General features: G+C 46.8%; 2 protein-coding genes and 1 pseudogene across 3 annotated transcripts; all 3 read left to right on the top strand.

Moving 5' to 3' along the window:
- Positions 1 to 568: 568 nt before the first annotated feature.
- On the top strand, positions 569 to 1,929 carry LOC120676311 (WRKY transcription factor 72B-like). Its single transcript, XM_039957547.1, has 2 exons — positions 569 to 660; positions 869 to 1,929. Exons 1-2 carry the CDS (start codon positions 607 to 609, stop codon positions 1,775 to 1,777), a joined length of 963 nt encoding a protein of 320 aa, XP_039813481.1. The 5' UTR covers positions 569 to 606; the 3' UTR covers positions 1,778 to 1,929.
- Positions 1,930 to 6,395: 4,466 nt separating this feature from the next.
- On the top strand, positions 6,396 to 9,040 carry LOC120673593 (annotated as a pseudogene). The gene is made up of 6 exons (XR_005674696.1): positions 6,396 to 6,524; positions 6,729 to 6,900; positions 7,038 to 7,480; positions 7,768 to 8,034; positions 8,237 to 8,409; positions 8,492 to 9,040. The product of XR_005674696.1 is annotated as an SNF1-related protein kinase regulatory subunit gamma-1-like (transcript).
- A 287-nt stretch (positions 9,041 to 9,327) lies between these two features.
- On the top strand, positions 9,328 to 11,823 carry LOC120673254. The gene is made up of 5 exons (XM_039954015.1): positions 9,328 to 9,515; positions 9,610 to 9,666; positions 9,745 to 9,813; positions 10,474 to 10,896; positions 11,063 to 11,823. The coding sequence occupies exons 1-4, from the start codon at positions 9,383 to 9,385 to the stop codon at positions 10,848 to 10,850; spliced, it is 636 nt and encodes a 211-aa protein (XP_039809949.1). The 5' UTR covers positions 9,328 to 9,382; the 3' UTR covers positions 10,851 to 10,896; positions 11,063 to 11,823.
- The last annotated feature ends 184 nt before the right edge of the window (positions 11,824 to 12,007 follow it).

The raw sequence follows: 12,007 nt of genomic DNA, 5'->3' as shown, positions 1-12,007 counted from the left end.
AATTCCAGCTAGAGGTGCAAATGGGTGATCCTTATGCGCACCTCCAATCTTTATTAGTTTAAATATTTATACTATTTTTTAAAAATAAGATTTGAAGAAGTAGTACAAATATTTGAACTAAAAAGAGTTGGAGTGCATCTAAAGATCACCCATTTGCACCTCTAATTCTACCCCCAGATTTGGTCAGCTACATGCCTTGGCAACAACTACTCTTAATTACTCTCGTCTTGACACAGGAAAATTCTCTCTCTTTTCTTGAAAAAGGTCGGGGACACAGGAAAATTCTTCTTGGCACCACCCACCCCAAATAGATCCTTTGAAGAATTTCTTACCAACTTGTTGCCGGATCAGGACCGAGTTGATCAAGACCATGCCACACGCTCGCGCGTGCGCTGCGGCTTGTTTATTTACCTTCTTCTTTTTAATAACGAGAAGCCGCAGTACAGGGTCGTAGTTTGCATTGGTCAGCTTTTGACGTTTTCAGGTAATAGATAGATAGGGCCACACGGCACGGCTGGCCTATATGTAGGCACACAGGAGAGCCTGCAGGCTGCATATGCAGAAAAGAAGCAAGGGTGCTAGAGAAGATAGAAAAGGTGCTTGCTGATGGAGCTCAAGACTCTTGTTTTCAAGGAGCTGATGGTGAGAGGTGCAGACAAGGTAGAGCTAGCTGCCATCATTTTTCTCATCCCTGCAACTTAGCATTAATTTGCTCCCTTTCTTCCCGGGTTTTCTGAAGTTCTATTTTCTTTGCTATTGTTACTTATTAGTAAGGAGAATCAGCAGCTTGTTTTATTCAATTTTGACCCAAAGAGATTTTCACTAATTTTCTCAATTTACTGAAAATATACCATACATATGTGCCCAGATGAACTTGGCCGACGAACCGGCCGGGCCATTTCTCACGCTTAGCCTGGGGCCGACGAACGCGATCGGCGCAAGTTGCCGCGCCACAGGAGGGGACATCGTCGGTGCAAAGCTGCGAGCGCACGCCGGGGACGACGAGGCCATTGCCGCCGCCGGTTTGGCCCTTGGGCTGCGCTGCGACAGCAGCGAGCCACCAGCCCGCGCCGTCGTCTCCGCCGGCACCAAGCGGCAGAGGGCCGCGAGCGACGACGACCAGCGCGGCACCAGCGGGGGCAACAAGCAGAAGGCGCTGATGCTGCCGGCGGCGCCGCCGCGGCAGGAGAGGCCGCCGGCGGACCGCGTGTCCTTCCGCGCGCGCTGCAGCGCGGCGACGGTGAACGACGGGTGCCAGTGGCGGAAGTACGGCCAGAAGGTGTCCAAGGGCAACCCGTGCCCGCGCGCCTACTATCGCTGCACCGGCGCGCCCGACTGCCCCGTCAGGAAGAAGGTGCAGCGGTGCGCGCGGGACATGTCCGTGCTGGTCACCACCTACGACGGCGCCCACAACCACCCGCTCACGCCCTACGCCGCCGCGATGGCGTCTGCCATGCTCGCGTCCGCCGCCGCCTCGACGTCTGCGCAAGCGGACGCGACAGGCACTGCCACGACCGCTCGGGCGCACGACACGCCGCTGCTCGTACGGCCCGTGGCCGTGCTGCCGCCTCGACGCTATCCATCGAGCGGCGGCGCGCCGGCTGCTGCGGCGTCGAGCCAGACCGTCGTCCCGGTGGCCAACATCATGCAGGAGGCGGTCGCCGACCCCAAGTTCCGCGCGGCGGTGATGGCCGCCGTCGCGAGCTACGTCGGGGAGCAGTGCGGTGGGAGAACCATCGACGACTTGTTGACCTTGGCACCTAACCGATGCGATTGACAAATAAATCAGGGATGTAAAAAAGTTGTGACAATGTAGGTTTATCCCATTCCATTTCTTTTTTTTTTTGTGAAAATGCCATTCCATTCCATTTGTTCATTCAGATACAATAATTTAACCTGTCAGTTCATTCTGATTGTAACACCATTTTTTAGTTGGTTTGTTCCATATGATGCAAAGATGTCTTGTTTAATTTCCCTTGGGCATTACGTGGCATTAATACGATCATTCTGCTTCTTGCTGAATTTCGTTTCCAACTCTCGGACAGCGCAATATTTACTAGGGAAATATCTAGGTAGAAAAACTCATAGTATAAATATGGGGGATTTCTATTTATCACGCACGCTCATTATACAAATATCAGGAATTTCTATTTATTGTACACGTTAATGGACTTCTTCTGCCGCTTGGATGTTGTGGAGCGGGAGCACGATGCAGCCGAAGAAGAGCTCTTCGGCGGTGAGCGGGGCTAGGGCTGGGAACACAGACAGGCTCTTGCCGACCATCTAGAACTCGAACTCCGACGACGCGGTTGAGGATGGCGACTGCTCTTCGAACTCTGCGTCGCTCTCCGAAGGAGGCTGCCACTAGCTAGGGAAAAGCCCTATTTTCAACCCTAAACTTTCCCGAGAGTCCGATTTTTAACCTCGAACTCCAAAACCAGACATAATGCATCCTTGAACTAATGAAACCGGACAAATTCCCCCCCTGAGCCGAATCCACCCCGGTTTTTGCCTCATCACCCGTCCGACGTGGACTTCGTCGCCCAGTCAGCCACTTGAATGGGCTTTTGACTCCGCGCGGCCACTGTGGTCCCTCCCCACTCAGAATTTCCCCACCCGCTCCAGAACCTTAACCCTAGAGGCGGCGGCGACCACCACGGCGGTGGCGCCCCCGGCGGCGAGCACGGCGACGGCGGCCCTGATCTTCATCGAATCCGCGATTGGCTGGTGATGCTGCTCGAGATCTGAGGGCTGCACCAAACCGGTGAGTGCTGCAAACCGATTCCAGTGTAGGAGATGGGCTAGATCTTAGGGATTAGAGTTATGCAAGGTCGGGATTGCCGGTTTTTATGGGTTTTTGCTTCTCCTGTGCACAGCAGCGACATGGATGTGTTGGGAACTCTCCCAGTTAGGTTTCATTTCAACGGGGAGTTCATAAAGTCTGGGTCTGATCTGCAGTATTGTGGTGGAAATGTTGCAATGGCATACATAGATTGAGATAAAGTTTCACTTCCAGAGCTTGTAGGTCATTTGAAAGATCATTGTGTAGTACTCGATGGAACCCTTTTGCACTGGCTTGTACCTGGGAAGGAGCTTAAGTCTGGTCTGCGAGCTATTGTGGATGACAATACTTGCATTGAGATGGCAAATAGCACAGAAGAATATTGCGTTGCAGATGTATTTGTTGAGGCCCCAGCTACACGGGATAAATCTGAATCAGGCTCAGAAGAAGATAGTGATTATGAAGCTGAGTTAGGCTGTGATACAGGCTCAGAAGAAGAAGGCAGCATGGAGGAAGAGGCAGTGCCTGAAGATGTTGACATGGGAGCTGGTTCAGCAGCTGTGAAGCGATTAATTACTGAAAGCAGAGAGAAAATTGATAAGCAGATTCAGTTTGTCAAGGAGTTTTATAGCCCTAGCAAGGGTAAGGCAAAAGTTTGTGATAGTGGACCTAAGAATGGTGACAAGTCTAGCTCTGACAGTGAGTACTTGACTGGAGATAGCTGCACATCAGGTGAGGATGATGAGGCCAAAGAGATTCTCAGGAATTTTAAGGTGTTCAAGAAGAAGATTAGATCAGGTAGAGCTGCACAGTTAGATGATGTGTTTGTTGATGGACCCAAGACTCAAGTTGGTGACTGCAGTGTGATAGAAGATGATGGTCATGCCACCCCTTATGTTGATAGTAGTGATGATGACAATGAGTCATTTGAAGATGGCAGTGATGCAGAGGGCGAAAGAAGAGCTAGCCAGTACCCAAGGTTTAGCAAAAAGGATGCAGTACCTAAATTTGCTTTGGGGATGAAATTCAATGGCAAGAAACAATTCAAGAAAGAAAGGAGAAGGGACTCAACTGAAAAACCAAAGAGTACAAGAATGTGCAAGGTTGGGACAGTCATAAGATGCAGGACTTGCAAAGGTGTTGGCCACAACAGAGCAACTTGTAGTAAGAGAAATGGTCCACCATCAGCTTCAGGACCAGCAGCTTCAGGTGCAGCAGCAACATCAGGACCAGCAGCTTCAGGTGCAGCAGCAGCATCAGGTCCAAGTGCCAAGCTCATCATGTCAAGTACCAAGTACAGCTCTTCTAGTACAGCAGGTGGTACAAGCAAAAGGAAAAGGAGTAAGGCTCCATCAAAGTCAAAGGTATGAAAATTGTTTATTTACTTAACAATTTATTTCAGCCGGTTCACATAATATTAAAATTGTTGCCTTGCATCAGAAGGCAAAGGTAGATGTTACTAAGACATCAGCCATGGCCAAGAACAAATTGAAGCAAAACAACTACAAACAGACACTGAAACTACTGGTATATCAACTCACCCGTGCAAAGAAGCACTTTAGGTACCTTCGTCTTGGATTCTCGTCACTCCATGAAATCCACCTTGCTGCCTTGGCTCCGCACTTGCAGTTCACCGCCGGCTCATACTCCAGAGGTCGCTCGCGGTAAGGGATGGGCGAGGAGTAATCCTCGATGTTGTAGCCGCTCCATGCTCGGGAGGAGGTGCTTGAGTTCCTCGAGCTCCTGGATGTCGCCATCAAGGCCGCCGTCGCCGTGCTCGCCGCCGGGGGCGCCGCCGCCGTGGTGGTCGCCGCCGCCTCTAGGGTTAAGGTTCTGGAGTGGGTGGGGAAATTCTGAGTGGGCCGCGCAGGGTCAAAAGCCCATTCAAGTGGCTGACTGGGCGACGAAGTCCACGTCGGACGGGTGACGAGGCAAAAATCGGGGTGGATTCGGCTCAGGGGGGAAATTTGCCCGGTTTCGTTAGTTCAAGGATGCATTATGTCTGATTTTGGAGTTCGAGGTTGAAAATCGGACTCTCGGGAAAGTTTAGGGTTGAAAATAGGACTTTTCCCTACTAGCTAAGACAATGACAGGTGGGTCCAAGCAACACGTCGTCTGGTTTCGGAACACGTCAGTATGGTGACCTAGCGCCAGCTAGGACAAATCTAGGGTGGAATGGGGTTAGAGAGGGGTACGTGCTTGGTTTTTTTAGAAAGACACCAAAAAGATGTCTCATATCTGATTCATATCAAGGAAAACAATTGGTAGTACAATGGAAGAACAACTTTACACAAGACGGCATAAAAAAAATAAAATTACACTGACTTCTTCCGATTGTTCGTCGTCCACCGGAGTTTGAGAAATACACTGAAACGGCAGTAAGAGAAAGGGACACCTGCAAACGCCATCGCCACACAAGGCTTTAAAGACCGCAAAAACCACTCGCTGCTTGCAATGAGATCTAGCAACCACAGAAAGAACATCGGCTGGGAGAACACTCCAAGCAACACAGGCTTGCAATCCTTCACCACCAAAACAGAGGGTTGAATAAACCGAATCTTGTCGCAGAGTATATTGAAAGAAGAGGTCAAAGTCGCCACAACAAAGGACAGCCAACTGCATCTCCTGATTGACACACCAACTGCAAAGATCTGGAGAGAACCTTCAGATCTGGCAGAACTAGCTCTCACTTGGCCATCGTCAACGCCGGAACGGATGTCGTCGAGGTAGGAGAAAGCCGTCGAGACCTTATTCCACGTGCTTGGTTTTGACTGTGTGAGGAGTTCAAAATGGCCCGTTTTCAAGTTCAGGTGGAAATGTGGCCTCTGTCAATATATCTAGGAGTTAGAGCATGCTTGGTTTGCTATCAATTTTTTTATCATGCCAATAAGATTTGGCTATCAATTGGTTCATGCATAGAAATTGGTCATTATGACAAAAAATTTGGCAAATTACTAATCTCTTAAACCTACAAGAGAAGAGAGTATTGGTTGGCACCAAACCTAAATTTCTTACCAATACTTTGGCGTGCTCTAATTTTGATAAACTAATATATTAACTTGCCAAGATTTTGGCTTGGCAGAGATTGGCATCGAACCAATCAAACTTGTGGAACGAGGGGTAGGCTTCGTCCTTGCTGGGCCAGCCCAATCGTGGGATCGTAGGCCTTTCTCTTGACATGACGAGCCCGGCCCAAAAGGAAAGGAATGTACTCTGTAGCAGTTGTCGCCGGCACATTCCAATCCTGCTGCACGTGGGGCCCCACCTGGCGTACACGTGGTGCGGTCGCCTCTCGCCATCTCTCGTCCCGGCGTCCCGCGACTCCTGCCGCGCCGCCTCTCCTCTCTTGCCCTCCCATCCGGGCGCGCCCCCTGCCCCTGGATTGCAACCAAGAAACCAAGCTGCCGCCCACCGTTTCCGAATTCCCATCACCGTCCAAGAATCCGGAGCCACGGGTACAGTGGGCGCAGATCCGCCAAAACCACACACCCCTGGCCCTGGTCCGTCCTCCGTCCCAGTTCTTTTCCCTGGCCCGGGGAGCGGCGGCGCTTCTTGAGGGCGCTACTTCTGCGTGGAGGTTCCTGCATCCAAGCCCAAGGTGATACAGACCTCATGCTCTGCTGTACTGTGGTTAACAATCCATCTTGTTACGAAAGCGGATGGAAATTTTCCTTTATTCCTTGCCTTGCCTTGTGGGGGTTGGAATGATTTCGATGGATTACTTCAAGTTCAAACCATGCCTGTAAGGTGTTTGTTGTAATGCCATGATGGAATGCCACCCTGTTCTTTTGAGGAGATGCCTATTCTAGACGTAGTTCTTGCAAACAGAGTTAATTGTATTCGTTACTTGAGTATGCTGGCAAACCTTATTATCCTGCTGCTGCTTGTTCTGCATCTGTAATAAGTTGGTGACAATATGTTGATAAATTATCTCTGTTTGACTAAGTTTCTTGTAGATATGGATCAGTCCAAGGAAAATGCAGAATTCCCAAGCTGTGATGCCTACTTTGAAGCTATCCAATCCAAAAAGAAGCTGCCACTATCTTTGCAAGAATCACTGACAGCTGCCTTTGCTCAGATTCCAGTTTCATCCTTCCCTGAGGTTCCTACTGGCCGAGGTACCCACTTATGCCAAATGATCTACTCAATTGTTTATGTCTCATGTATTCCATCTTGTTTATTATACTGTCCATAATCTGCAAGATTCTTCTGTGCAGTAATTGAAATTCTTAATCTGCAATGTTCTTCTGTGCAGTAATTGAAATTCCTGGTGACACCTCTGTTATTGAGGCTGTGAGAATTCTCTCAGAACACAACATAAGGGCAGCACCCGTGCTGAATCCAGAACCTGGGGCCCTAGCTGATTGGCAAGGGCGGTATCTTGGTGTTATTGATTACTCAGCAATCATCCTTTGGGTACTAGAAAATGCTGAGCTTGCTTCTGTTGCTCTGTCTGCTGGATCGGCGACTGCTGCAGGGGTTGGAATGGGTGCTGTTGGTGCAGTGGGGGTCGCAGCATTGGGTGCAACGGGCCCAGCTGCTGTGGCTGGCTTGACTGCAGCTGCAGTAGGAGCTGCTGTTGCTGGTGGGTTAACCGCTGAAAAGGGTGTGGCAAAGGATAGTTTAGCTGCTGCAGATCACTTAGGAGAAGATTTCTACAAAATTTTGCTTGAACAAGAACCTTTCAAATCAACAACAGTAAGACATCCACTCTATCATGAATTGTATACACTTTTGCACTACATGGGTAATGGTAAATCTGTTTTGTCAAAATTAATCAATTTAAGAATCCATTCATATGAAGTTTAAGTGAATGTTTCACTGATTCGCTTTATTGAATTTTTGTTACCATAGAATTACAGCTAAGGACTTCAGCCATTTGTTGGGGCCCTTTACTTAAGATGAAAATTGCATGATTATAATTTGTTTTTTAAGTGTAAGCTCCGCTAGCTTGTACTCATTCAATCATTCTCACTTTATTGCAGGTTCGTTCAATTGTGGAGTCATACCGCTGGTCTCCTTTCGTTCCCATTACATTAGACAGCTCCATGCTTACTGTACTACTATTGCTCTCTAAGTACAGATTGAGAAATGTCCCGGTGATTGAGCCTGACAAACCTGTTATCAGGAACTTTATTACTCAGACTGGTGTCGTCAAAGGACTGCAGCAGTGTAAAGGAAGGGATTGGTTTGACTACATTTCTGCACTTCCTCTTTCAGACTTGGGACTTCCTTTTATGTCGATTGATGAGGTTATTTTGTCTCCTTAGATTGCTGCTTCAGTTAACTTCCACTCGTTTAACGCAAGAGCCTGTCCATTCCCCAGGACTATTGTATTCTGATTAATTTACATTTGCAAGCTGCAAAGTACTACAATATATATAACATCCTTGTGTATTTGGTCTGCAACAGATTTTGGTAAATGCTGATATTGCAATTTTGTGCTTTATTCAGGTTATCACCGTGAAGAGTGATGATCTAATATTAGAAGCTTTCAAGTGCATGAAGGATAACAAAATTGGTGGTGTACCAGTAGTGGAAGGGCCCAAAAGGAAACTTGTTGGCAGTGTGAGCATAAGGGATATTCGCTTTCTGTTGCTTAGACCTGACTTATTTTCGAATTTCAGGTGTCAGGCCATCTTATGTTGTTTTTCTTCGTTAGTACTTTGTATTCCTCATTTAATTTCCTTATTGATTTCTTGAATACAGGCAACTTACTGTCATTGACTTCATGAAGACTCTAGGTTCCACTCTTCCTGATTCAGGGAACAGCTGCCTGGTGAAGCCGCCACCCACCTGTGCCCCTGACACTTCCCTTGGTAGCGTCATCGACAGCATTGCATCAAGAATAACCCACCGTATATATGTAGTGGATGGTGACCTTGAGGTTGTCGGTGTTGTGACCCTGCGCGATGTGATCTCGTGCTTCATCCACGAGCCACCCGGTTACTGTGACATCTATTTGGCTTCAGCAAATGTTGGAGAAGCTGGAGGGCAACGGAGCCAGATCAGTGGAGAAAGTTGAGCTTTATGTAACGTGAACGTGGGAATAACAGGCTGAGTTGACGTGATCTCTTTAGTTGGAATAATGCTTTCGGATTGTGTTAATCGTAGATTAAGAAGGCTTCTGTGTCCTCACAAATTCAATTTACTGTGTCGTTTCTTGAGTAGTTTGATAACCAAGTATATATATCTGTTAACAATCAGATGGCCCTTCAGAAATACCGAAAATATATGCAACAAACTATTTTTATACTATATCGTTGCTAGTGGTTTATGCAGCAATCAATACGCGTGCATACGAAGCGTTTCTTCTCCGATCACCCGCCAGAGTTCACGCGTGCATGCAATGCAGCAGCTATCAAACTATCATGGTCATGGCCATTCAGTCAATACCCAGGCAACGAAGCGTTTTCTCACGCCTTGGAACCAACAGAATCATTAGCTGCAGGTTTGCATTGGAACCAACAGCACGACCAGTACCTATATGTGTCGCGGTGTCGCCCCCCTCTCCCATTCAAATCATCAAATCATCTCTTCACTGCCTGCCTCTCCCGACCCTATGCATGCAGTAGGAGGTTCGGTGTAGAGTTGAGAGCAATGGCGGCACATCCCTTTGACCTCAACCTTGAGCCTCCCGTTTTGGACCTAAACACCCCCGCCATAGATTGGGATGGCCCTGCGCACGAAATAGTAGAGCTCGACATCATGGCGCGGGAGGATGGAGATGGAGGTAATCTTCAGTATCATGAACCAGACGCCGGTGCCTGTTTATGTTTGCTCCCTGCTCTGACTTGGTTCTCGTTTTGCCGTCGTACCTGCACAAGAACAAGGAGATGGAGTGGCTTCAGGGGGAGGAGATGAGAGTGCCGCCGGCCAGCAGGGTAAGCGAATTTCCTGAGCTGTCTGCGTCCGCTTCTCTTTGCTTTCAGAGAGATTGAGCGTCTCCCTTTGCTCCTTAGATGATGCAGATGAGCAAGATGTGGCTGGACCCATGGGACATGGTGGAGTAGGAGGTAACGCTGCTGCAGGTCAGGGAAAAGTAGTATTCCTATTGTCAGTTTCGATACTGTAATTTTAAATCAACGTGTCTTTGTTTTTTAGATGCTGTGGGCTTTCAGATTAGTCAATTGATTGTTCCAGCGTTAAATTCAGTTTAGCTCATTTTCGAGTTGTTCTACTCAGTACAGAAGTTGTAGCTCATGTTTCAGTTTAATCTCAGTTTTTCAGAAATAGGTTCATTTTCTGGACTAGGTTCAATTTCAGTCCTTTGCAAGTTTATTGATTGGTTAGGTTTCAGTACTTGTAGCACGTCTCCTAGTTGCACACAGATCATGTATTGACCCTGCTGAAAGTTCATAACTCTTTAATTTGGATGTTTCCTTGACCTGAGAATTCAAACCCATCTGATTCAAAAATTCAGAAAGTTCATAAATCTTTTGCATGTTACTTGACCTAAAAATTCAAAAAGTTGAGAAAGTTACCTGAAATTTACTTGCTGCGGATCGCTTCATTACTTGATACAGCATCTTTGATCCTATTGTTGGCGGTGGTATAGTAGATAGAGAGAACATACATTATGTTACATTCTGTTCATGTTTGACGGATGTGCTACAGTTGATAGTGACCATGTTTATCTTGCCATCTGGATTAGTCCTTTTTAGATTTTAAATTTGATTTGTGTTGTTCAGGTTCAAACGCGAAGAAACGGAGATACTACTCGGATGACTTGAAGATCGCCATATATCAAGAGCTGTTGGCGAAGACAGATCCTCCCGTGCTGCGCCATGGAGTTTCCAAGCTTATTGCACTGAAATTTGGTGTGCCACTTAGACTTGTGCAGTTTGTGTGGCGCAATGGACAGGATTATGGTGGGATAGAAGGTGTGAGAAACAAGTTGGTTAAAAATTGTGGTCGGAAAAAGGTAGAAATAGACATGGAAGCAATCAAAGATGTGCCTTTGAGAGAGCGCAAAACCATCAGGGATCTTGCCAATGCGCTCGGTGTGAAGAAGACCACACTTCATAACCGTTTAAAGAAAGGTTATTTTCATCGGCGCACCAATTAAAACGGCGCACTTGGAGATGCAGGGTGACCTTCCCATTAGCTTGCAGGTATCCAAAAATTTCAATGATATCTTTTTATTACTTTTGTGACCAGACCGTCATTAATCAACTTCCAACCAAAAATGTTAACTTTGTGCTGTATTGGATTTATTCAAAAGAATTTCCAAATTGGTGTGTACCTTACGAATCCACTGACCAAATGAAAACTTGGCAGATTGATCTCCATCCAAATCAAGCACAAATCCCATGCTGCAGGTAACCGTGGGCTTCAATTTAGGCACTGTCCGCAAAGCTTTGCTCATACAAGAGAGCCAACAAGGATCGCCTTCGCTCAAGGTGCAAATGAAGGCAAGGTTCTAACAATTTTATCCCATGAGGTGACGCAGATTGGGCAAAGGATCAAATGAAAAGACACCTTAATTTAAACCTGTATTGGGAGATTTTTAAACAGACACCGGATTGAATCAAATGAAGAATAGCATTGAATCGACAAAAGATCAATGTCTACTATACCAACACATACATTCCACTACTAGGGCTACAAAGACCTAACCGTGCGGTTGCACAATGTTAGGATCTCATACAGTAAAAGAAAAATCAGTATAACTGCAACAGTAGAGAACATAGACAAAAGTAAATACATTATAATTGTGTCAGTAGCAGAATAGCTTAGAATTTGGTCGTGCACAGAAGGGTGGGGGCAGCAAGTCGATCTGATATTGGTACCATGAAAATATGCATTTAATATTGGTGTGTTTGGTGAGGTTGAGGAAGAAAGCCAGGTCAAAGTGCGAGCATATTAGCTGAAACGAAACTGAAAAACTTTGGTTTTCTCAGCAGTTACATGTAACATGAAAAGGAAAAAAAATGAAAGAATAGAAAGTATGGTCAATTGCATACTTAGAGACAAACATTATGATAGATCAGTTTTGTAACTTTTACCTTTAGTACAGTAAAAAGGTATAATGCATAACTTTTAGCCTTCACCCATCTTCCTCATGGGGACGCCGAGTTCTCTTCCTTATCCCACTCCACTGCATCATCTGTGCTGTCCCCTCCTCTGCCACCGTGGTACTTCTCGCCACAGCCCTCCTCGGGGCGCTCTGTATTGTCCAACTTCTGAAAATAGCATTAGCTCTCATTTCTTATAATTTGAATG

Source organism: Panicum virgatum, chromosome 5N (assembly GCF_016808335.1).
Source record: "Panicum virgatum strain AP13 chromosome 5N, P.virgatum_v5, whole genome shotgun sequence".
NCBI classification, from domain to species: Eukaryota; Viridiplantae; Streptophyta; class Magnoliopsida; order Poales; family Poaceae; genus Panicum; species Panicum virgatum.
This window is presented reverse-complemented; position numbering and strand designations above follow the sequence as displayed.

Bases quoted from the DNA above. Each gene is read 5' to 3' on its own strand.
- LOC120676311 (XM_039957547.1), top strand. From the start codon at position 607: ATGGAGCTCAAGACTCTTGTTTTCAAGGAGCTGATGGTGAGAGGTGCA. The intron at 661-868 runs GTAGAGCTAGCT...ATATGTGCCCAG, and splicing joins TGGTGAGAGGTGCAGACAAG to ATGAACTTGGCCGACGAACC.
- LOC120673254 (XM_039954015.1), top strand. From the start codon at position 9,383: ATGGCGGCACATCCCTTTGACCTCAACCTTGAGCCTCCCGTTTTGGAC. The intron at 9,667-9,744 runs GTAAGCGAATTT...TTTGCTCCTTAG, and splicing joins GAGTGCCGCCGGCCAGCAGG to ATGATGCAGATGAGCAAGAT. The intron at 9,814-10,473 runs GTCAGGGAAAAG...TGTGTTGTTCAG, and splicing joins AGGAGGTAACGCTGCTGCAG to GTTCAAACGCGAAGAAACGG.